The 22,758-nt window shown below is 37.4% G+C and overlaps 1 protein-coding gene and 3 pseudogenes across 1 annotated transcript; all 4 read right to left on the reverse strand.

Annotated features, from left to right (window-relative positions):
- Window positions 1–2,137: 2,137 nt before the first annotated feature.
- LOC106310553 lies at window positions 2,138–4,977 on the reverse strand (annotated as a pseudogene).
- Window positions 4,978–7,946: 2,969 nt separating this feature from the next.
- Window positions 7,947–10,973, reverse strand: LOC106311795 (annotated as a pseudogene).
- Window positions 10,974–12,039: 1,066 nt separating this feature from the next.
- LOC106311796 lies at window positions 12,040–17,239 on the reverse strand (annotated as a pseudogene).
- A 773-nt stretch (window positions 17,240–18,012) lies between these two features.
- Window positions 18,013–21,092, reverse strand: LOC106307926 (flavin-containing monooxygenase FMO GS-OX-like 2). Its single transcript, XM_013745018.1, has 7 exons — window positions 20,423–21,092; window positions 19,342–19,412; window positions 19,101–19,253; window positions 18,940–19,022; window positions 18,719–18,854; window positions 18,428–18,604; window positions 18,013–18,334 (listed from the first exon to the last, which is right to left on the reverse strand). The coding sequence occupies exons 1-7, from the start codon at window positions 20,979–20,981 to the stop codon at window positions 18,119–18,121; spliced, it is 1,395 nt and encodes a 464-aa protein (XP_013600472.1). The 5' UTR covers window positions 20,982–21,092; the 3' UTR covers window positions 18,013–18,118.
- Between the last annotated feature and the right edge of the window lie 1,666 nt (window positions 21,093–22,758).

Below are 22,758 nucleotides of genomic sequence, written 5' to 3' on the forward strand. Positions count from 1 at the left end.
AAACGATATTTTGCGATTTTGACGGAAAAATGCGTTTTTGCAGTTTTGGCGGGAAAACAAATTTTTTTCGATTTTGGCCGGAAAATGAGATTTTACGATTTTGTTGGAAAAACACATTTTGCAGTTTTTGCGGGAAAATGAGATTTTCGGTTTTGGTGGGAAAACACGTTTTTTTTGTTTTGGCAGGTAAACCAAAAATTTCGGTTTTGGCGTGAAAAGAAGATTTTTCATTTTGACGGAAAAACGATATTTTGCAATTTTGACGGGAAAACGCGTTTTGCGATTTTTGCGGGACAACACGTTTTTGGGGTTTTGGCGTGAAAACGCGTTTTTGCAATTTTTGCGGAAAAACACGTTATGGCGGGAAAACAGGTTATGGCGGGAAAACACGTTTTTGCGATTTTGGTGGGAAAACGTGTTTGTGTTTTAGCGGAAAATGCGTTTTGGGGTTTTGGCGTGAAAACATGTTTTTGTGATTTTCGCATGAAAACACGTTTTTGCAAATTTGGAATAAAAACGCGTTTTCCAATTTTGGCGGAAAAATGTGTTTTGGGGTTTTGACATGAAAAATTAGTTTTTAGGTTTTCGCGGAAAAACGCGTTTTTGTGGTTTTGTCAGTTTTCGTGTGTGACAAAATGATATTATGTTTAGGTTTGTAATTTGTGAATTACATTATGGGCATAATAGACATTATACCATTTTGAATGAATCATCTTCATTCAAATGATCCAAATTGGTTCAGCTGGATAAAAACGCGTTTTCCAATTTTGGCGGAAAAATGTGTTTTGGGGTTTTGACATGAAAAATTAGTTTTTAGGTTTTCGCGGAAAAACGCGTTTTTGTGGTTTTGTCAGTTTTCGTGTGTGACAAAATGATATTATGTTTAGGTTTGTAATTTGTGAATTACATTATGGGCATAATAGACATTATACCATTTTGAATGAATCATCTTCATTCAAATGATCCAAATTGGTTCAGCTGGATTGACTTTAAAATCAAGCCTAAATTTCTGAAAGTCATTCGGATGATCCATCTGGATGAGTTGCATTTTTAGTGCATAAACAAACAAAACTCTCATCTTCATCCAGATGGCTCATTTAGATAGATAAACAAACAGGCCCTTTGTCTTCATTCAACTTATTATTTGGTTCACACATAAGTTTATGGATGTAGGTGTCTAATCCACAAGTTTCAGACCAAAGAACACGACGACGATTAATCTAGTTCAGCTAACTTGTAGCCTAAGTCTCACACAAGGAACCGTATTGAGCAAGACACAAGGAAACAAAAAAAAAGATAAGGAAACTAAAGAGGTTCATTAACATGGAGTTTAGTTCTCTTATTGATTTAACATCCTTAGTAACGAAGATAAAAACTTCGTTTTAGACATTCGGATGTGACCAAATCTTCCCAAAGAGCTCTGCAACACGTTTCGCATAACCTTCCACACCAGCTGACAAAAAATATTAGATAGCGGTTGAGCTAACCAGAAGTGCTCGTTAGGTTTAGTGATCAGAACTAACCTATTTGTTGGTGAAGTTGTAGTGTGCTGCAGTATCAGGAGAAAGTTTCCAAACGGAGTCTTTTTAATCATCTTGAATGGAAGGTGAGTCTTTGAGAGATTGAAGTACCTTTAATGGAGCAATGACATAATCAACCCCGAGACTGAGGATAACACTGAGAGTTAGAATGGAATCAGAATCTTGATGGTCAAAGCAGGGGACAACAGCAGACATAAGCTTGGACTTGTAACCATACTTGTGAATGTAGTTATATGATCTTCTGACCAAGGCCAAACCGGGATCTTCACATTTACACACATACATCAAAGACAGTTTGGTACTTAAACTTCACATTTAACAATTTGGTATGAACCATAACTCATACACTGTTCAGTTAAGAACTAAAGCAAGCACAGCCATTGTATCATCAGTTTTCAGACCAAAATAGGATTCAATACCAGCTCCAAGATCGTTAGCATTAATTTATCCCAAATATTTCAGTTTAAGGTCGGCACGGCCATTTTTATTTATCCCAAATATTTCAGAAAATAAGATCGTTTAGCTATTAATTTATTATGGTTAGGACTTTCACACACCATCTTATGGATAACGAGACATTTCATTTGCGTCCCACTTGAAGTATCATACATTACAATGAACACTCACACTCACACTCACATTCACACTCACAACGTTTGCAGAAAAAAAAGAATTAGGAAGTTTGATACAAATCAACCAGAGAGGAAGCAAAAATAAAAGTAGAGTAACATGTCTGACACACGTACGTATGTGTTGGTCTGATGGTTTTCAACAGTACGATATTGAGACAGAGATTCGGTTTGATGGTTCATCGGAAACCAACATGCCTCCCTGGGTTGTCTTCCTATAAACCAACCAAAGAAAAGGTTTCAGTTTTGGAAACAATATTTGGAAATGAGATAGTAAAAACGGAGAGAGGATAGAAGAGATATACAATTCTGCGTGATGGCAGGAAACGGAGTCTCGTGGCTTCGTCCTCCCATTCAACCCTTCCTATCCAATTTTCCGGTGCATATTGTATGACAAACCTTTCAACTTCAGCTACGCTTCTGGAATTGAGCGGAAGCTTTCTTAGTTTCGGACATTGTTCTATGTGCATTTCCCTCAGACATGGAAATGGCAGGGGAGTCCAGTAGGTGCTCTTCACCTCAGGCAATTCAAGCATCACTAGAGTTTCTAGTTTTCCAAAAGGAATAATACCTTGTACCTGCATCCTTTTAGCTTTCTCTATGTTCGCTACTTCTTCTAGTTTCTCTAAACCCACCAGGTGTAGTTGTATAAGGTTTGGAGCGCACAACAACAACGTCAAATCCTTTAAACCACCACAGTTTTTTACAGTCACATAGGAGAGACTTAGGAAGCAAGGACCTTTGAGGCTACGGAGAACAGTCGGAAAGTAAAAAATGTCTCTGATAACAACCTTTTGAACACATTTCCTCCCGATTTGTGAGAAAAACAGCTTCTCCAAATCCATATTTGACCCGATCTCAATGGTTAGAACTTCTAAATGTTTCAAGAGAAGCAACTCCTCCGAGCTTTTGTCAAATTGGACTCGATGGGAACCTAGTAATTTTAATCTTCTTAAACTCGACAACATAGATATTCCATCGATACTCTCAAGATTCCTCATGCGCTCTAGATACAAATGTATTAGCCTTTTCAACTTCCAGAGACCAGCAGGTAGCTCCCAGATATCTGTTCTTGACAAATCAAGATATTTTAAGGAGACTAACTCTGATATTTCCTTCGGCAATTCAGAAAGACTATCGTTCTGAGATAGATCCAAAACAACTAGTTTTGGCATATGCTTAAAGAAGCCACTTGAGATATACGCGCTGTTTTCTTGGAGAAATAGAGTCGTTAGTTCGGGACACTCGGGACTACCAGATATCCCTTCAATCTTATTCCACAGCACTCCACTTCTCGACTTTGGGTACCTTACTTAACCCAACTCCGGCTCGCACGATACACTTTTCTCTTTTTTTTCCAAAATCAGATGATATCCCTAGAGCCATCTCACGAACCACATCATGCATTTTCACCTTTGATATACTGCTTCCTTCCTCCAGCAGCAAACATGAACTGACAAGGGAAGCAATTATACCATAACCTTGGTTTACTGTTCTTTCTCTGTCTTCGTTTTCTCCTATGAATCTCTCACATATCCAGTAGTCTATCAACTTCTCTTTTTCTATCAAATAATCTTCAGGAAAAAGAGAGCAATATTGGAAGCATGACTTGATCTGCTCACCCTTCAAGTTATCATAGCTATACTTTAGAATAGGAAGGATTTGGTCATCCATGCCAGCAAAAGCCTCAACCGCAAGATCCCATTCTTTTATAGTTCTCTTGCATGACATGGTCTCGCCAATGACGCTGAGAGCTAACGGTAGGCCACCGCATTTTTCAGAAACTTTCCTTGCTTGTTCTAGAATGCGTGGGTGGCTTTTTAACGTGAGTGGTCCGACTTTTTTCTTGAACAGATCCCACGCAGCACTGTCTGTTAGACACTGGACTTCCATTGGATCATCGACCCCCATGTAGCCACATACTTCCCTGGAACGAGTGGTGAATACTACTTTGCATCCGTTTTCCCTTGTCGGAAATGGAACTCCGATGTCTTCTAAATCCACTTTTCTCCAGATGTTATCCAATAATAAGACAAATTTCTTATTCTTCATACGAGCTTGTATATCATAGGCCTTATGTCTTTTATCTTTCCAGTCCCACTCCTCTCCATGAAGGCCTAACTTCTCAGCGATATCATCTTGAATCTTCTCAACCCGTAGATCACTGGACACCACAACCCAAATGACAATCTGGACACCATCAACTCCGTCACACAACTTATTGTTGATCTGTGTGAGAAGAGTTGTTTTTCCTACTCCACCGATTCCATAGAGGCCCACAGTTTGAGTCTCCTCATCCATGAGGCGATTCCACGCCTTCTCTAGCATCGTTTCTCGACCAAAAATTACCGGTTGTAAAGGCCTTTCCTCAACTACGCATCTCATAGCTGGCGGTTCAGCCGCAACAACATCAAAAACTCCGTTAGATATGAGACTCTCAACCTCTTTCAACATGAGAGAAACCCTTCTCCCGTAATGGAAGCTAGACTTTACGTTCTTCGAACAAACACCAAGAAGACACAACCTTTGTAGTTCCCTGGTTCTGGTAATATTTAGATCGTCAAAGTGATTTTCGATGGTCTGAACACTTGTAACCCATACCTGGACTTCGTTTAGCCTTTGTTGACCCTTGCCTTCTTCCTCTTGCACCCTTCTTAACACATCATATCGCCTTGACTTGAGTACTCTTATGGTTTCCTCCAGAGCCACCAAATTCTTCTCCAGATTACGAATATGGTCCGAATCGCCTGATATTTGGATAGAGATGCAACCACCCATCCTGCACTTGACTTACACACAAAGAGAGATCAAATATGCGACTAAGGAACAATTTGCCAATAAAGAACTATGCTGTAGAACTGGAATATTATTTGTCCTTCTTCTGTATTCAGAAAAAAGTCAAGTCATCGGAATTAAAAAAAATAGAGGTGACTTTTTTCAAGCAATTACGCAAGTCGTCTATATCACGTTTGGTACGAACACGGAGGCAATTTTTTAAGGCTACTTAATCAATACAAAACTTAGTAGTGTCGAACAAGGGGGGCGATTTTTATTCACCACCCCGGCTCATGAAGAGAAAAGACAGATATATGCACTCGAAACACGAAAGCTTAATGCCTAATTCGAATGAAAATTAAGACAGAAACTAAGACAGACGTCACAGACCGATATAGGCAGAGATCAATTTTTTCAATCATAAGTTAACTCCAAGAAACCAAAAGAGCATTATAATCTGCTTTTTAAATAAACCTAGTATGCATTATACGTCTGATAACAGGTGTCTGAGTGATGAGTGCGCAATCATGCAATTTCGAACTATTTTTTTCCCTTTTTATAGAAAAGTTTTACAAATGATCCCCATATTACTACACATTCTCGAAATCACTCCACATACTATTATTTTTACAAGTAGCCCCATATATGCATTCTTATACGGATACATTATTTATTAGCTTATTGCTCTACATTTTCACATTCTAGAAACACAACAACCACAAAACACAAACTTACAAAAACATACCCACACACCGTCTTCAAATAACAAAGAATAACAACCCACTGTAACAATATAAAGTTATAGCAGTTCAAAAAAAAAAATACAAAGTTATAGAATGTTATATATTGTTTTAATAGAATCATTTGAAGAGAAATTCTTGTTTGACGATTATTGTGAAAGAAAAAACTGCAACAAAAGAAACGGGAGAAGAAATATAAAGTAAAGTATAGGGCAATTCTCATAAATAGACTATTTTCAAGTTTTAGTCACAAAAATAGACCACAAGAAGGAAAATGACCACAATGTTTTATTTAATAGGTAAAAGGACACTAATATCCTAGATATATAAAAAAATAAAAAAAATATTTTTTTATAGTTTTAGATTATATGTTTTCAAATTCGAACTTTTTATAATTTTTTTTTGAATTTTTTTTTTCGAAGTTTTTTAAAAATTTTTTTTTTTGAAATTCGGAACTAATTTTTGAAACTATTTTTAAATTTTTAATATTTATTTTTTATTTTATAAAATTTTAAATCTCAAATCCAAATCTCCACCTCCTAACTGTAAACCTTAAGGTTTGAATTAGTTAACCCTATAGCTATAAATGTATACTTACCTCTTTAATGAAACATTTTGGTTATTTTGATTTTTAAAGTCTATATTTGTGGTATAAACTTTTTGTAAAGTATAATCCAATGTAAATTTATTTATTTGTGTTTGTAAAAATAGAGAGACTAGGAGAAAGGATGCATCAGTTTTGTGGACGGTAAGAAACGGAGTTTTGGTTGCTTCATCCTTCCAGTCAAGACTTTCCGACCCAATCTTTCTCCTCGTATTGTATGACAAACTCTTCACCCACAATGCTACTTGTAGAATCCAAGGGAAGCTTTCTCAGCTTTGGACATCTTTCTACGTTGGACACCTTTCTACGTAGATTCCACGTAGGCATAAAGAAGACAAAAGACTCCAATAGATACTCTTCAGCTCCGGTATATTAGACAAGTGAATCTGTAGTTTCTGGAAAGAAATAGTCATATGCAGTTGCTGTTGCTCCTTAGTAACACATGTGGCTTTCTCTTCACTAATTATATCATCTAGCTACTCTAACTGCTCAATCATAAGATAAGTAATGTTTGGAGCAAACAACAGCCAATTCAAATCCTTTAGGCTAGAGCAAACATGAATGATGATTTGGGAGAGGTTGAAGAAACATGAGCTTGTCGGATCTGTGTTCCATGATGGCCTCTCTATCTTTATCTCTGAAATTTCACAATTCAACAAGATCAGACTACGGAGACTATCCATAGTTGGCAAATGTAGCTTTATTTTTCCCAAGATCAGATGACTGAACAAGTCTTGTTTGTTTCGGACAGCAGCAGCCATATGCTTGGACTTATAACCATACTTGTGAATGTAGTTATATGATCATTTAACCAAGGCCAAACTGGGACCTTCTCCGGATTTGGTGTCAGTTTCAATCTCTGTAACTTCTGAATGGTTACGAGCCCAATCCTAAAGAGATTAAGATGTTAACTTTAGCATTTCTTGTATCCTCGATCCAGACAAAAACTCAATACATTCTTTCTGACTCTGGTTTAACGATATAGCAGTAACTAAAGTTTCATGAAGTAGAGACGTAACTTACCTCTCAAAGTCATCGAAAAAGGACTGTATCAGGAACAATATCGCTAAAAGCTGATAGATCAACCAGAAAAATATAAATCTCAGAACTTTAGGAACCCCACCTCATCCATGAACATAGTTACACACATATATCAAAGACACAGTTTGGTACTTACACTTCACATTTAACAATTTGGTATGAACCATAAATCAACATTGTTCAGCTAAGAACTAAAGCAAGCACAGCCATTGTATCATCAGTTTTCAGACCAAATTGGGATGAAGAAGATGGAGATGAGGAGGAGGAAGAGCTGGCAGAAGCATGAAGACTGAAGTTAATGGAGGGAAGAGAAGCGACTGCTACCGTTTTCAGTCGTCCCTTCTGTGTGGTTCACAGATCACATACATGTGAAATACATAAACAGAGAGAAACATATGTACACAGAATGCTACTGAAGAATTAGATAAAGCAAAAAAAAAAAAGAGGGCTAGTACTTGGATCGAAGCAAAGAGAGTTGCAGAAGGAGGAGATGCAAAGTGGATTGCATATTTTGTTTCTCAGCAAACCGTTGACTGAGTTAACAAATCCAGCCGTTAATATTTTCCCATTAAGGTGGCACCCGCCATTTTTATCTATTCGAAAAAAAATGTCAGAATATAAGACTATCTTCAAGCATCATATATTACAATGAACACACACACTCACACTTCAAAACACAACCACAACGTTTGCAGAAAAAAAGAAGTTTGATACAAATCAACTGACAGAGAGGAAGCAAAAAAGAGAGGAGAGTAACATGTCTGGAACACGTATCTGTTTGTCTGATAGTTTTGAACAGTGCACTATTGAAGAGATGCTGTTTGATGGTTTATAGCAAATCAAGATGCCTCTCTGGGTTGTCTTCCTAAACCAACCAAAGAAAAGGTTTCAGTTTGAAAATAAAATATTTGGAAACGAGATAGTGAAGGGAGAGAGGATATACCATTCTGCGTGAAGGCAGGAAACGGAGTCTCGTGGCTTCGTCCTCCCAATTAACCCTTTCTATCCAATCTGCCGATCTGTATATTATAACAAACCTTTCAACTTCAGCGACGCTTTTGGAACTGAGCGGAAGCTTCCCAAGTTTCGGACATTGTTCTATGTCCATTTCCCTCAGACATGGAAATGCCAGGGGAGTCCCGTAGATGCTCTTCACCTCAGGCAAGTCACTCATCAGTAGAGTTTCTAGTTTTCCAAAAAGAACAATACCTTGTACCTGCATCTCATCAGCTTCCTCAATGCTCACTACTTCTTCTAGTTGCATTAAATTCACCAGAGCTAGATGTATAAGGTTTGGAGCGAACAGCAACCACTTCAAATCCTTTAAACCACAGTCTTTTATAGCCACAGAAGAGAGACTTAAGAAGCAAGAACCTTTGAGGCTAGGAAGAATAGTCGGAAAGTTCAAGAATCCGAAAGATTCTTGCCATGTTCCTTTGATAACAACCTTTTCAACGCATCTCCTCCCCATGTGTGAGAAAAACAGTTTCTCCAAAACCAATTTTGACTTGATTTCAATGGTTAGAACTTCTAAATGTTTCAAGAGAACCAACTCCTTCCAGCTTTTGTCAAACCTAAGTTGTTTGCAACCTAGTAACTTTAATGTTCTTAAACTTGACAACTTAGATATTCCATCCATACTCAGAAGATCCCTCATACCCTCTAGGTACAAATGTACTAGCTTTTTCAACTTCCAGAGACCAACAGGTAGTCGCAAGATCATTGTTCTTGACAAATCAAGATATTTTAAGGAGTTTAACTCTGATAATTCCTCCGGCAATCTATTAAGACCCAAGTTCTCAGATAGATCCAAAACAACTAGTTTTGGCATACACTTAAAGAATTCACCTGAGATACTTGCCAATGGCATGTTTTCTTGGAGGAATAGAGTTGTTAGTTTGGGGAAATTGGGACTACCAGATATCTCTTCAATCTTATTAATCATCAGTGACATCTTTTCGACAGCACTCCACTTTTCGACTTTCGGTACCTCGCATAACCCAACACCGGCTCGCACGATCCAATTTTCTCTGTTTTCTCCAAAATCAGATGATATCCATAGAGACATCTCACGGACCACATCATGCAATTTAACCTTTGATTTGTTGTTTTCTTCCTCCAGCAGCAAACATGAACGGACAAGAGTATCAATTATATCATAACCTTGGTTTACTCTTCTTTCTCTATCTTCTTTTTCACTTATGAATCCCTCACATATCCAGTAGTCTATCAACTTCTCTTTTTCTATCAAATAATCTTCAGGAAAAAGAGAGCAATACTGGAAGCATGACTTGATGTGTTCACTCTTCAAGTTGTCATAGCTATACTTTAGAATAGGAAGGATTCGGTCTTCCATGCCAGAAAAGTCTGCAGCATACGAATTCAAAACCTGAACCGCAAGATCCCATTCTTGTATAGTTCTCTTGCATGACATGGTCTCGCCAATGACGTTGAGAGCTAACGGTAGGCCACAACATTTTTCAGCAACTTTTCTTGCTTGTTCAGGAATACTTGGGTGGCTTTTTAACGTGAGTGGTCCGACTTTTTTCTCGAACAAGTCCCACGCTTCATTGTCTGTTAGACATTGAACTTCCATTGGATCATCAACCCCCATGTGACCACATACTTCTCTAGAACGAGTAGTGAATACTACTTTGCATCCGTTTTCCCTTGTAGGAAAAGGGACTCCAATTTCTGTTAAATCAACTTTCCTCCAAATGTCATCCAACAACAAGACAAATTTCTTATCCTCCATAGGTTCCACGCCTCTCCGCGGAGGCCTAACTTCTCGGCGATATCATCTCGAATCTTCTCTACTCGTAGATCACTGGACACCACAATCCAAATGATAATCTGAGCACCATGGGCTGTCTCACGAAACCTTTTGCTGATCTGTGTGAGAAGAGTTGTTTTTCCTACTCCGCCCATTCCGTAGAGGCCCATCATAGTTCCAGTCTCATCATCCATGACGCGGTTCCACGCCGTTTCTAGCATTTTTCCTTGACCAAAAATTGCTGCTTGTAGAGGCCTTTCCTCCACCACACATCTCACAACTGGCTTTTTAAGCGCAACAGCTCCAAAAACTCCACTAGATTTGAGATTCTCAACCTCTTTCAACATAAGAGAAACCATTCTCCCGTAATGGAAGCTGGATTTAAAGTTTTTCGAACAAACACCAAAAAGACACAACCTGTGGAGTTCCCTGGTTCTAGTAATATTTAGATCATCAAAATGGTTTTCGATGGTCTGAACACTAGTAAGCCATACCTGGACTTCGTTTAGCCTTCGGTGACCTTTTGCTTCTTCCCCTTGCACCCACCCTTGTTAACACATCATCTCGCCTTGCCTTAAGTACTCCCATGGATTTCTCCAGATCCACCAAATTCTTCTCAAGGTTACCAATATGATTGCCTTTTCCGCAGAAGCAGCTACCAACACGGTTCAGCACTTGATCGCATGATACTTGGATAGAGATGCAACCACCCATCCTGCACTTGAATTGACACACAAAGAGAGTTCCACAATGCAACCAAGGAAGTTTACTTTAAAATTTGCCAATAAGGAACTATGCCTAAAGTCAAGTCGTCGGGATATAAGAAAACAAGTGGACTCTATCACTTTGGTTGAAAATGAGGCAATTTCAATAAATACAAAACTTAGGGGGCCCAATTTTTATTCACACTGATATGCAAATGAGATGTAGAAACAACTTGTCATCGCGCGCAGCTCATGAAGAGACAAGACATAAACAAGATAGAAACTTACCATAGCAGGTCACTACGTATAAAGTCAAAACCCGTGAACTTATAGCCTAATTCGATTGAAATAAACAAGATAGAAACTAAAGACAGACAAAGGCAAAGATCAATTTTTTAATCAACACAAGTTAACTCCTATAAAGAAAGATCATATGTATTATCCGTTTGAGATCAGGTGAGCTGGAATTAAATATCAAACACAGAGAAAGGGAGACTGCATCACCAACGAAACATGCGAGCTCACATCATAAAATCGAAAACCGAATGAACTACGTAACGAGTTTCTCATTTTCGAGAAAATTCTCATTTTTACGATCCGTTTGCCGGATTGTCTCTTCTTCTCGTTAGCTCGAGATTCAATACCGTGTGGTCTATTTCTTGTTTCACGATGAACCCTGCGAAATTGGGTTTGACTGTTTGACAAGTAAGCATGACGTGGTGATACTGCTGAATGTTTACTAAACCGAACCTTCCTTCTGGCGCAGAAGGTTTGTAGTTCGACAACAAAGACCGGCCGACACAACCAAATCCATACGAAGAAAAAAGGGTTGGGCCCGAACGAATATCATCAGCTTCTTTATTATTTTCCAGATTCGTCAAAAGAAACTCTATCAAAATAAATTAAGTGAAATTAACCCAAAAATGTATAAACCAACGTCAAGAGTTCCAATATAAGTTAAAAGTTCATATGAATTTTCTCAGAAAAATAGTTAAATGTGTCTATAATGGTGAAAATATTGAATTACTGGAACGCATATTAGTATTTGATTTAGTGATGAGTGCGCAGTCATGCGATGACAAACTACCATTTTCCACCATCTGTAGGCAGAGTTTTACAAACAATCACCTTATTGTTACACATTCCTGAAATCACTCCACATACTATTATTTTTCCATGTAAACCCCAGATATGCATCCTTATCAGGATATATTGTTAGCTTGCTGCTCTACATTTTTTTACATTTTGGAAATACAACAGCCACAAGACACACAGTGTGTCACACACTTACACAAACATACCCACGGAGCGTCTTCACATAACAAACCTCCAAAACAAATATTCATCAATTTTAGGTTTTCAGCGACGGCAAAACTTCTCTTATTGATTTAAGATCCTTAGTAACGAAGATAAAAGCTTCGTTTTAGGCATTTGGAGGTGGCCCAAATCTTCCCAAAGAGCTCTTCAATACGTTTAGCTAGGTTTGCATAACCTTCCACACCAGCTGACAAAAGCTCCACGGGTGCAAGGACCCATAATAGCTGAAGCCAAGCTTAGGTGGTCCCATTTTATCAGCTAAACTAGAATCAAACAAAAATGATTAGACAGCGGTTAAACTAACCAGAAGTGTTGGTTATAAGGTTTAGTAATCAGAACTAACCTCTTTGTTGGTGAAGTTGTAGTGTGTTGCGGTATCAGGAGAAAGTTTCCGAACGAATGAGTATTTTTCATCGTCAGGAAAGGCAGGTGAGTCTTTGAGAGATTGCAGTACCTTTAATGAAGCAATGACATAATCAACCCTGAGATTGAGGATAACACTGAGAGTTAGAATGGAATCAGATTTTGATGGTCAAAGCGGGGGTTGAGTTAACCCGAGAAGAACTGAACAAGTCTTATTTGTTTCGGACAGCAGCAGCCATAAGCTTGGACTTGTAACCATGCTTGTGAATGTAGCTATATGATCTTTTGACCAAGGCCAAACCGGCATCGTCTCCGGATTTGATAGCAGATTCAATTTCTGTATCTCGTGGATGGTTACGAGCCCAATACTAAAGAGTTTAAGATGTTAAGTTTAGCATTTATTGTATCCTCGATCCAGACAAAAACTCAATACAATCTTTCTGACTCTGGTTTAATGAAATAGGAGTAACTAAAGTTTCATGAAGTAGAGATGTAACTTGCCTCTCAAAGTCATAGAAAAAAAAGACTGTATCAGGAACAATCTCGCTAAAAGCTGATACAGCATCTAGCTCATTCTTCTCACTTAGGGGAAAAAGTAAAGCATTCCAGAAAAAATATAAAGCTCAGAACTTTAAGGAACCCCATCTCATCCATGAACAAAGTTACACATACATCAAAAACACAGTTTGTTACTTATACTTCCACATTTAACTATTCTGTATAAACCATAAAACAATACTATTCAGCTAAGAACTAAAGCAAGCAGAGTCATTGCATCATCAGCTAAGAACTCAGCAACTTTTTATAGCATAGTTTCCTAACAGGTGATTATAGACATTACAAGAAGTAAAGACGGATACCAGCTCCGAGAGATGGAGAAGAGGAATAGATCTCCGGAGACTGAAGTTAATGGAGGGAAGAGAGGAAGACAGAATCCAGCGGCGACCGTCTTCAGTCGTCCCTTCTACGCGGTTCAAAGATCGCATACATTAGAAATACATAAACAGATAGAAACAAATGTACACATAATGCTACTGAAGAATGGCATATCAGTCGATCTGAGTTAACAAATCCAGCCATTGATATCTGCCCATTAAGGGAAGAGAAATGTTTTATTCATCCGAAAAATGTCAGAAGATAAGACCGTTAGTTATTCGTTTATTATGGGTTTCACACACCATCTTATGGATAACGAGACATTTCATTTGCTTCCCACTTGAAGTATCATAGCTATGTATTATAGATTAAACAAATACATTACAATGAACATACACACACACACTCCAAAACACAACCACAACGTTTGCAGAAACGAGAAGTTTCGATACAAATCAACTGACATAGAGGAAGCAAAAAAAAAAAAAAGGAGAGTAACTGTCTGAAACACGTCTGATGGTTTTCAGGAGTGTACTATGACGGACACAAAACAGTAGAAAAAGCAGAGTAAGACTCTACTGAGACACATATTCGGTATGATGGTTTATTGGAAACCAACTTGCCTCACTGGGTTGCCTTATTCGTAGTACGTCATCATCTAAACCAATCAAAGAAGGAAAGGTTTCCTCAGTTTTGGAAATAAAATATTTGGAAATGAGATAGTGAAAGGAGAGGAGAAGACATATACTGTACCTTTCTCCGTGAAGGCAGGAAACGGAGTCTCGTGGCTTTGTCCTCCCATTCAATCCTTTCTATCCAGTCTGCCGCTTCACATTTTATGACAAATCTTTCAACTTCAGCTACGCTTTTGGAATCTAGCGGAAGCTTTGCTAGTGACGGACATCGGTCTATGGTCATTTCCCTCAGACATGGAAATGGCAGGGGAGCCCAGTAGATGCTCTTCACCGCAGGCAAGTTCAGCATCGCTAGAGTTTCTAGATTTCCAAAAGGAATAATATCCTGTACCTGCAACTCATCAGCTTTCTCTCTGCTCACTACTTCTTCTAGTTGGCCTAAATTCGTCAGACTTAGATGTATAAGGTTTGGAGCGAACAACAACCACGTCAAATATCAGCAAAGACCTTTTACTGATATTTCCGGAATGCCTATGATAACTACCTTTTGAATACATCTCCTCCCCATGTGCGAGAAAAACAGTTTCTCCAAAACCAGTTCCGACTCGATTTCAATGGTTAGAACTTCTAAATCTTTCAAGAGAAGCAACTCCTTCCAGCTTTCGGCAAACTTAAGTTGTTTGCAACCCAGTAATTTTAATGTTCTTAAAGTCGACAACTTAGATATTCCATGGATTCTCCGAATATTCATACCCTCAATGTATTAGATTTTTCAATTTCCAGAGACCAACAGGTAGTCGAAAGATCATTGATCTTGACTACTAGGCCTGGGATTTTTGTACGAACCGAATGGGCCGAACCGGACCGAACCAGTTTTTTCGGTTTTCGGTTCGGTTTTCAATTCGGTTCAATTCGGTATGGTTTTGAAAATTAATTCGGTTTTCGGTTCGGTTTATGATTTTCAAAAAAAAAAAATTTAAAAACCGAAAATAACCAAAAATATCCGAAAATAACCGAAAACCCGAACCGAAAATAACCGAATAACCCAAAAATAACCGAATTTACCGAAAATATCCAAATATTTTGGAAAAATTATACCAAAATTAACCGAAAATTTAAAAATTCGGTTATTTTCGGAAATAAAATTAAAAACCGAAATAAACCGATAACTGAACCGAACCGAACCGAAATTTCATTCGGTTTATTTCGGAATTGTTTTTAAAAACTTTGGTTAACAGAAAACCGACGGTTCGGTTCGGTTTCGGAAAACCGAAGTCGCAGGCCTAATCTTGACAAATCAAGATATTTTAGGGAGACTAACTCTGATATTTCCTCCGGCAATCCACAAAGAGGCAAGTGTGATAGATCCAAAACAACTACTTTTGGCATGCACATAAAGAATTCACCAGAGATACTTCCCAATCGCCTGTTTTCTTGGAGGAATAGAGTTGTTAGTTTGGGACAGTTTGGACTACCAGATATCTTTTCAACCTTATTATTCATCAATGACATCCTCTCCACCGCACTCCACTTCTCGACTTCCGGTACCTCACATAACCCAACACCGGCTCTCACGATACACTTTTCTCTATTATCTCCAAGGTCAGAAGATATCCATAGAGCCATCTCACGAACCACATCATGCATTTTCACCTTTGATTTGTTACTTCCTTCCTCCAGCAGCAAGCATGCACGGACAAGGATACCAATTATATCATAACCTTGGTTTACTGTTCCTTCTCTATCTTCATTTTCACTTATGAATCCCTCGCATATCCAGTAGTCTATCAACTTCTCTTTTTCTATTCAAATAATCTTCAGGAAAAAGAGAGCAATATAGGAAGCATGATTTGATCCGGTCACCCTTCAAATTGTCAAAGCTGTACTTTAGAATAGGAAGGATTTGGTCAACCATGCCACAGAAATCTGCAGCATACGAGTTCAAAACCTGAATTGCAAGCTGCCATTCTTGTATAGTTCTCTTGCTTGACATGGTCTCGCCAATGACGTTGAGAGCTAACGGTAGGCCACGACATTTTCCGGCAACTTTTCTTGCTTGTTCAGGAATGCGTGGGTGGCTTTTTAACGTGAGTGTTCCGACTTTTTTTTCGAACAAATGCCACGCTTCATTGTCTGTTAGACATTGGACTTCCATTGGATCATCAACCCCCATGCGGCCACATACTTCGCTGGAACGAGTGGTGAATACTACTTTGCATCCATTTTCCTTTGTCGGAAATGGGACTCCAATTTCTGTTAAATCTATTTTCCTCCAAATGTCATCCAATAACAAGACAAATTTTTTATTCTTCAACTTAGCATGTATATCAGTGACCTTATCTATTTCCTCTTTCATGTCCCACTCCTCTCCGCGAAGGCCTAACTTCTTAGCGATATCATCTTGAATCTTGTGAACCCGTAGATCACTGGACACCACAACCCAAATGACAATCTGGAAACCATCAACTGCCTCACGAAACTTATTGTTTATCTGTGTGAGAAGAGTTGTTTTTCCTACTCCACCCATACCGCAGAGGCCCATAATTGCAGTCTCATCATCCATAAGGTGCTTCCACGCCCTTTCCAGCATCGTTTCTTGACCAAAAATTACTGGTTGTAGAGGCCTTTCCTCCACCACACATCCAGTCACAACAACTTCAGCCGCAACAGCTTTAAAATCTCCATTAGGTTTGAGAAGATCCTTAACCTCTCTCAGCATCATAGAAACCCTTCTCCCATAATGGAAGCTAGATATTAAGTTTTTTGAACAAAGACCAGAAAGACACAACCTTTGGAGTTCCATAGTTCTATTATTATTTAGATCATCAAAGTGGTTTTCGATGGTCTCAACACTAGTAAGCCATACCTGGACTTCGCGCGCTTAGCCTTCGTTGACCTTTGGCTTCTCTAAATCGGACCCTTGTTAACACATCATCTCGCCTTGCCTTGAGTTCTATCATGGCTTTCTCCAGAGCCACCAAATTCTTCTCAAGGTTAAGAATATGATTGCCCTCTCCGCATAAGCAGCTACCAACACGGTCCAATACTGAATCGCCTGATATTTGGATAGAGAAGCAACTACCCATCCTGCACTTGACTTGACTCACGCACAAAGAGAGATCCACTATGCAACCAAGGAAGCTTAGTTTACAGTTTGCTAATAAAGAAATATGCTATTGAGTTTGAATTTTGTTTGTCATTCTCGTGAATTCAGTAAACGCCAAGTCGTCTCGATCACTTTATTGAAAAGAGGTAATTATTAAGGCCACTCAATAAAAATATCCACAAAACGTAAGGGACCCAGTTTTTTATTCACCACTTGATCAAATCTCATCAATCACATGTAGGGACAAGACAGATAAATGCACTCAAAACCCAAAAGCTTATACCTAATTCGAATGAAAAAAAATCAAGATAGAAACTAAGACAGACAAACTAAACCAAACCCTCATATTGGCGTAGAGGGTTTTTGTTCCAACAACAAATTCAACAGTGGGCCAACACGCCAAATCCACGAAGAAAAAATAACGTTTGGGCCCTAATAAATATCTTCTGCCCATTTATTTCCTCGTACATTAAAAAAACTATCAAAATAGATCACAAGTCAAATCAACTCAAAAATGTATAAACAACCTCCTTCAGAAATGTATAAACCAACAAAAAGAAAGGACACGTATTAGCCAAGAGTTCTAATATAAGTCAAAACTTCATATAAATTTACTCAAAAATAGTTAAATTTGTTTATAATGACGCAAAATTGTATTATTGGAACACATACAAGTCAAAACTGTATTAGTTTTAGTGGGTCCATTCGTGATAAGTGGAAACTGATGTCATGAGTGATGAGTGAGCAATCATGCAATGACAAACTACTTTTTTCCTCCGTCTGTAGGCAGAGTTTTATAAATGATCCCCTTATTATTACACATTCCCGAAATCACGCAACATACTATAATCTTTTACATGCAGCCCCATATATACATTCTTTTTAGGCTATGTTATGAGCTTATTGCTCTACCTTTCGCATTCTCGGAACACAAACAGCCACAAGACGCACACTTACAAAACACATACGCAAACAGCGTCTTCACAACAAAGCTCCAAAGTCATATCATCAATTTTAGGTTTTCAGCATCGGCAAAAGTTCTGGATAACTTGACATAAACTTAACAAAATCATTGTATGCTTCTACGATGAGGTGATCATCGTCCCAATTATCCCTGTATGTAGCGGATTGTGCATAAATTCTCTTGAAACCGATGTAAAACATTTCTTCTCTCCATTTCTCTATCCGTGGATAGTCGCATTGATCCGCAAGCCAATTATCATACTCAAACTGCGACAAGAGTTTCACCAAACGAATGTTTAGTCTCAATCATTTCATTTTATCTAGATAGCACAAAGTAGTGGGTAAAAATCTTGTGCGTACCTGGGAGTCATCTGGCATCAAATGAGTATATCTTTTGGGAATGCCCGAGGCTTCGAGCTTATCGTAGAAAGCCTTAGTGTCTTCCATCATCTCGTCTTGCGATGGAAGAGATACCCGTCCAGATAAAACCGCTGCAACCCATTTGCTTTGAAGCTCAAACATCGGAAAAGGAGTAATCTAGAAACCATATGTTATAAACCAAATTATGAGATCATATGCAAAACAACAAAGATATTTATTTTCACATAATAACAAAGAATATAATAGAAACATTATTATAAGATTATTAACCTGCCATGGTAGGCCGATGAACGAAAGGCCGGGGGCAAGAGCCGGAGGAAATACATGCTTATACAACGGTCCAACACGATTATCGTCCACTGTCATTTCACCTTTCGTGTCAAGAAACGGGAAGTAATACTTGTACCTGACCATAACAAAATCCAAAAGGTCAATGATATCTTTCGATCTTTAACCTCTCTTATATGATTGAGCTACAAAGTGTGCCTTACCCTGTACAGTGCATAATGGTATCTGCGTAAACCGTCTTTCCATTTTTAAAAACCACTGAACCATCTTCGCGGGCAGTTTCAATCTGTAATGGACATAGCGAGGAATCAGATGATGGTCTTATAGACCAAGGGATTGGCTGGTTTAGTTAACTAGTTAGTACCGTTGGGTGAAGCCATAGGTTGTCGTAACCGGGAAGCTTCTCGTAGGTCTCCAGTGAAGTCGATCTAGACGATACGTGGACTTCTTTAGCGACTTTTGCTATATCTCTGCATATATCAACGCCACTCGCTGAGCTTCCGATCACTATTACTACCTGCAAGGCGATCCAAGAGCTGAGCGAGGAGTAACATTGATTTGAGGTGACAAGATTCAGTATAGTGATGAGATTCTTGTGCAAATACCTGATCTTTGAATGGATCAGGAACACGGTAATTGTGGCTATGAATTTGCTTGCCTGGCCATGAATCTATGCCTGCAAAAACCAAAGATAAATTGTTCTGTACTTCTGTTTTCTATATTGCACAAATAAAAACTGGAAAATTGCCACACATACTACGTTAATATACCAATTTTCATGTTTACACTGACTAATTAACTAATCTAGACTTGTTTAGAGTTGAAGGGGTAGGATTTTTGGAATGTAAAATTTATAATTCTAATAAATATATAAATAAATACTTAAAACATATTTTAAGAAATCAAAAATAGTTTCAAACAAATTTTTTGATTTTTAAAAAGAATTTTTGAAAAAAAAAAGAAACAAAATCAAAAAAAAAATTTATAAAAAAGTTCCAATTTGAAAAAGTATAATTCAAAAATATAAAAAAAATTAATTTATTTAAATAAAAATTTATTATATATGTAGAATTTCAAACAAATTTTTTGATTTTTAAAAAGAATTTTTGAAAAAAAAAAGAAACAAAATCAAAAAAAAAATTTATAAAAAAGTTCCAATTTGAAAAAGTATAATTCAAAAATATAAAAAAAATTAATTTATTTAAATAAAAATTTATTATATATGTAGAAAACAAGAGTATAAGAGTCTTTTGCCACTTAATGAAAAAAATATTTTTGAAAATGTCTCTTTAGAGGTAATAAAAATGAAAAGTGGTATTATGAAAATAGTAAACATGAAATTTCTCCAAAAAAAGTCTGATAAAAAAAAATACAGAACTATATATATATATATATATATATATATATATATATTAGCAAAAATCTCTATGTTTGTAGTGAGAAATTAATTGGTACATTACTTTTCAAAAAAATATATTCATTTGCTGTAAATGTTTTCGTTTACGTATAGCCAATATGCATAAAAAGCAAATATTTAAGAATTACGAACAAATTAAAAACCAAATAATACTAAACATATTAAATGATGTAACGTAACATAAATTTGGATGTCGTAAACAAAAGAAAGAAATGAACAAGTGTCAAAAAACACGTCATCTGAGGACACGAATAAGGTTTGTTATTTACCAGAGACAAGAGCATGGCGTGGCTCAGTATAGTGTCCGTTACAAACCACGACGGCGTCGTATATCTCGTCGGAGACAGCATCGGAGCTTCTCGACTCAACTATCCACTTCCCAATATTCTCCTCATCCGCCACTGGCTCCGCCCTAACAACCTCCGTCTCGAACCTTATCATCTCCTCTATATCGAATTCTTTAGCAAAGTCTCGTAGGTAAGCAAGAACCTCGCTATGACCCGGATGTCTTCTCGGATCCCTCGACCCGTCGTGTGGTCGGGTCGCAAAAGGGAAGTCGGTGAAACCCATGCACTCTCTGGGGATGTTGGTGCGTAGGGATTTGTAGAGGCTGGAGTGAACTACGGGTCGGGCCGGATCTAGGCTTAGCGGGTCAGGTTCCACTTGAGAGGTGTAAGCCCACACGCCTCCGATTTGGCTCCCCCGCTCTAACACGACCACTGAGTGGCCTTCACGACGTAGCTCACGAGCAGCCACGAGCCCGGCGGCTCCTGCTCCGATCACTGCCACGTGACGAGAGGCGGTTGGATGATTGCTACCAGGTGCCATGTTTAGGCTATTGTGAAGTGTTGTGATCTAGTAAAAGATGAAGCGTTTGTAATAATAATGAGGAAGAGAAAGGTGATGGTGTGTTTCGATTTTAACGATGTGCAAATTTATAGACGAGGAAAAAGGTGCCTCTAATGAAGACGTGCCAGTTCAGTGTAGACAATTCTTACATAATCTCTCGTGTGAATATTAAATTCATTTTATATCTTTTAGCAAAAAAACAGATATTAAATTCAATTAATATGGAGCATGCTTCAACCATGCATGTCTATAAGAGAATATACACTTTTGTTAAATTATGAAGGAGTAATTTTAGCTAATCATTACCAAATTTGAAGTCTGGAGTAGTAAAAATGTAATTTATCACGAATTATATCATATTTAGTTATTTAATGATTTATTCTCCCTGCTTTATATGTATTGTGTTGTAGATTTTTTTTTTTTTGCATTTGAAGCTCTAAAGTAAAAAAAAAAAAATGTTTCTTTGTGATAGAATTGGATTAGCTGATTTTGCTCTCTTTTTATCATCATCGATTGTAGGCTGGCTTGGTATTGTAAATGATATGAAATAATGTTCTATTAATTTTCAAATGGATATTCTTAGCTAGGAACAGCACGAATAATCATGAGAGATTGATAGGCAATCATACATGCAGTAACTCAGAATTTCGGTATACTAATAAAAGCTTGCAATGATTCATTTTATGGGATTTCACAAGAGACAGTGTATAGAAACCTTAAATCACTTGAACAAGTGAATCTGCTTTCACAATACTTTGATTTAAAAAATAAAGAAGTAATAAAAAGCTTTTAATATTCAATGTAAATAGATTTTTGGTTACTTCTTTTAAAATGCATGCAGCCCAATGTATCTACCACCTAACAGTGTCCAGGATCATGTGTACTATCCAACATAGCATACCAACAAAGAAACTTTCTATATAAATATATGCAGTATTAAATAATTGCTATTAGATTCATGAAATAAAATATTCACACCACTATCACTATGCACAACGTATTAACCAATATCATTGCATACAGAAAGGAACTGTTTTTATTCATAAATTAGACACCATTTTCCGGTTAATGTACCCGATCAGTGTTTAATTGTCTTTTGAAAACTATATACTTAGTTTTTCTCTAAAAAACTACATTCCGTTCTCTCATAACATCTTAATTACGGGAAAAAAAAATAGCATGTATTTTATTAGTCGAAAAGAAAATTTCAGTTTTCTCAGTTTGAAAGACCGATTAGATAACTAAGATCCATTTTTATTGTAACGATAAATAATATAAATTTTAACATAAAATATACAGAACTTACTTTTACAGTCTTTTAAGGTTAGACTAGATATATTATCAAATTAGTAAAAAATATAATAGCACCTTTATCCCAGAAACGTGGTTGGGTTTCTAGTTTTTTAATTTTTATTTTATTCTTTCTGATTTATAAAAAAAAAATTAAAAACAGAACCAATTGTGGGTCGTCATGCGTCGTGGAGCCCACAAAACAGTACAGCATATACCCAATATAAGTTTTTTTCTTCTGCAACAATTGAAGACAGTTTTGTCAAAATTCGTGGGCCCCCTCAACATAAGAGACGCTCAGCATACTGCGATGCAGAAGACGGCAAATATGAACCGTCTACGTCATTGTACTTTGAAAATGATAGACGCCAAATATGAACAAACAGCCATCAAGTTGCAAACAAATCCATTACCCAAGTAATTAAGTTTGAATATTTGGAATCGATGTCTATCTTTTTATCTTCCT

Source organism: Brassica oleracea, chromosome C8, assembly GCF_000695525.1.
Source record: "Brassica oleracea var. oleracea cultivar TO1000 chromosome C8, BOL, whole genome shotgun sequence".
Lineage (NCBI taxonomy): Eukaryota > Viridiplantae > Streptophyta > Magnoliopsida > Brassicales > Brassicaceae > Brassica > Brassica oleracea.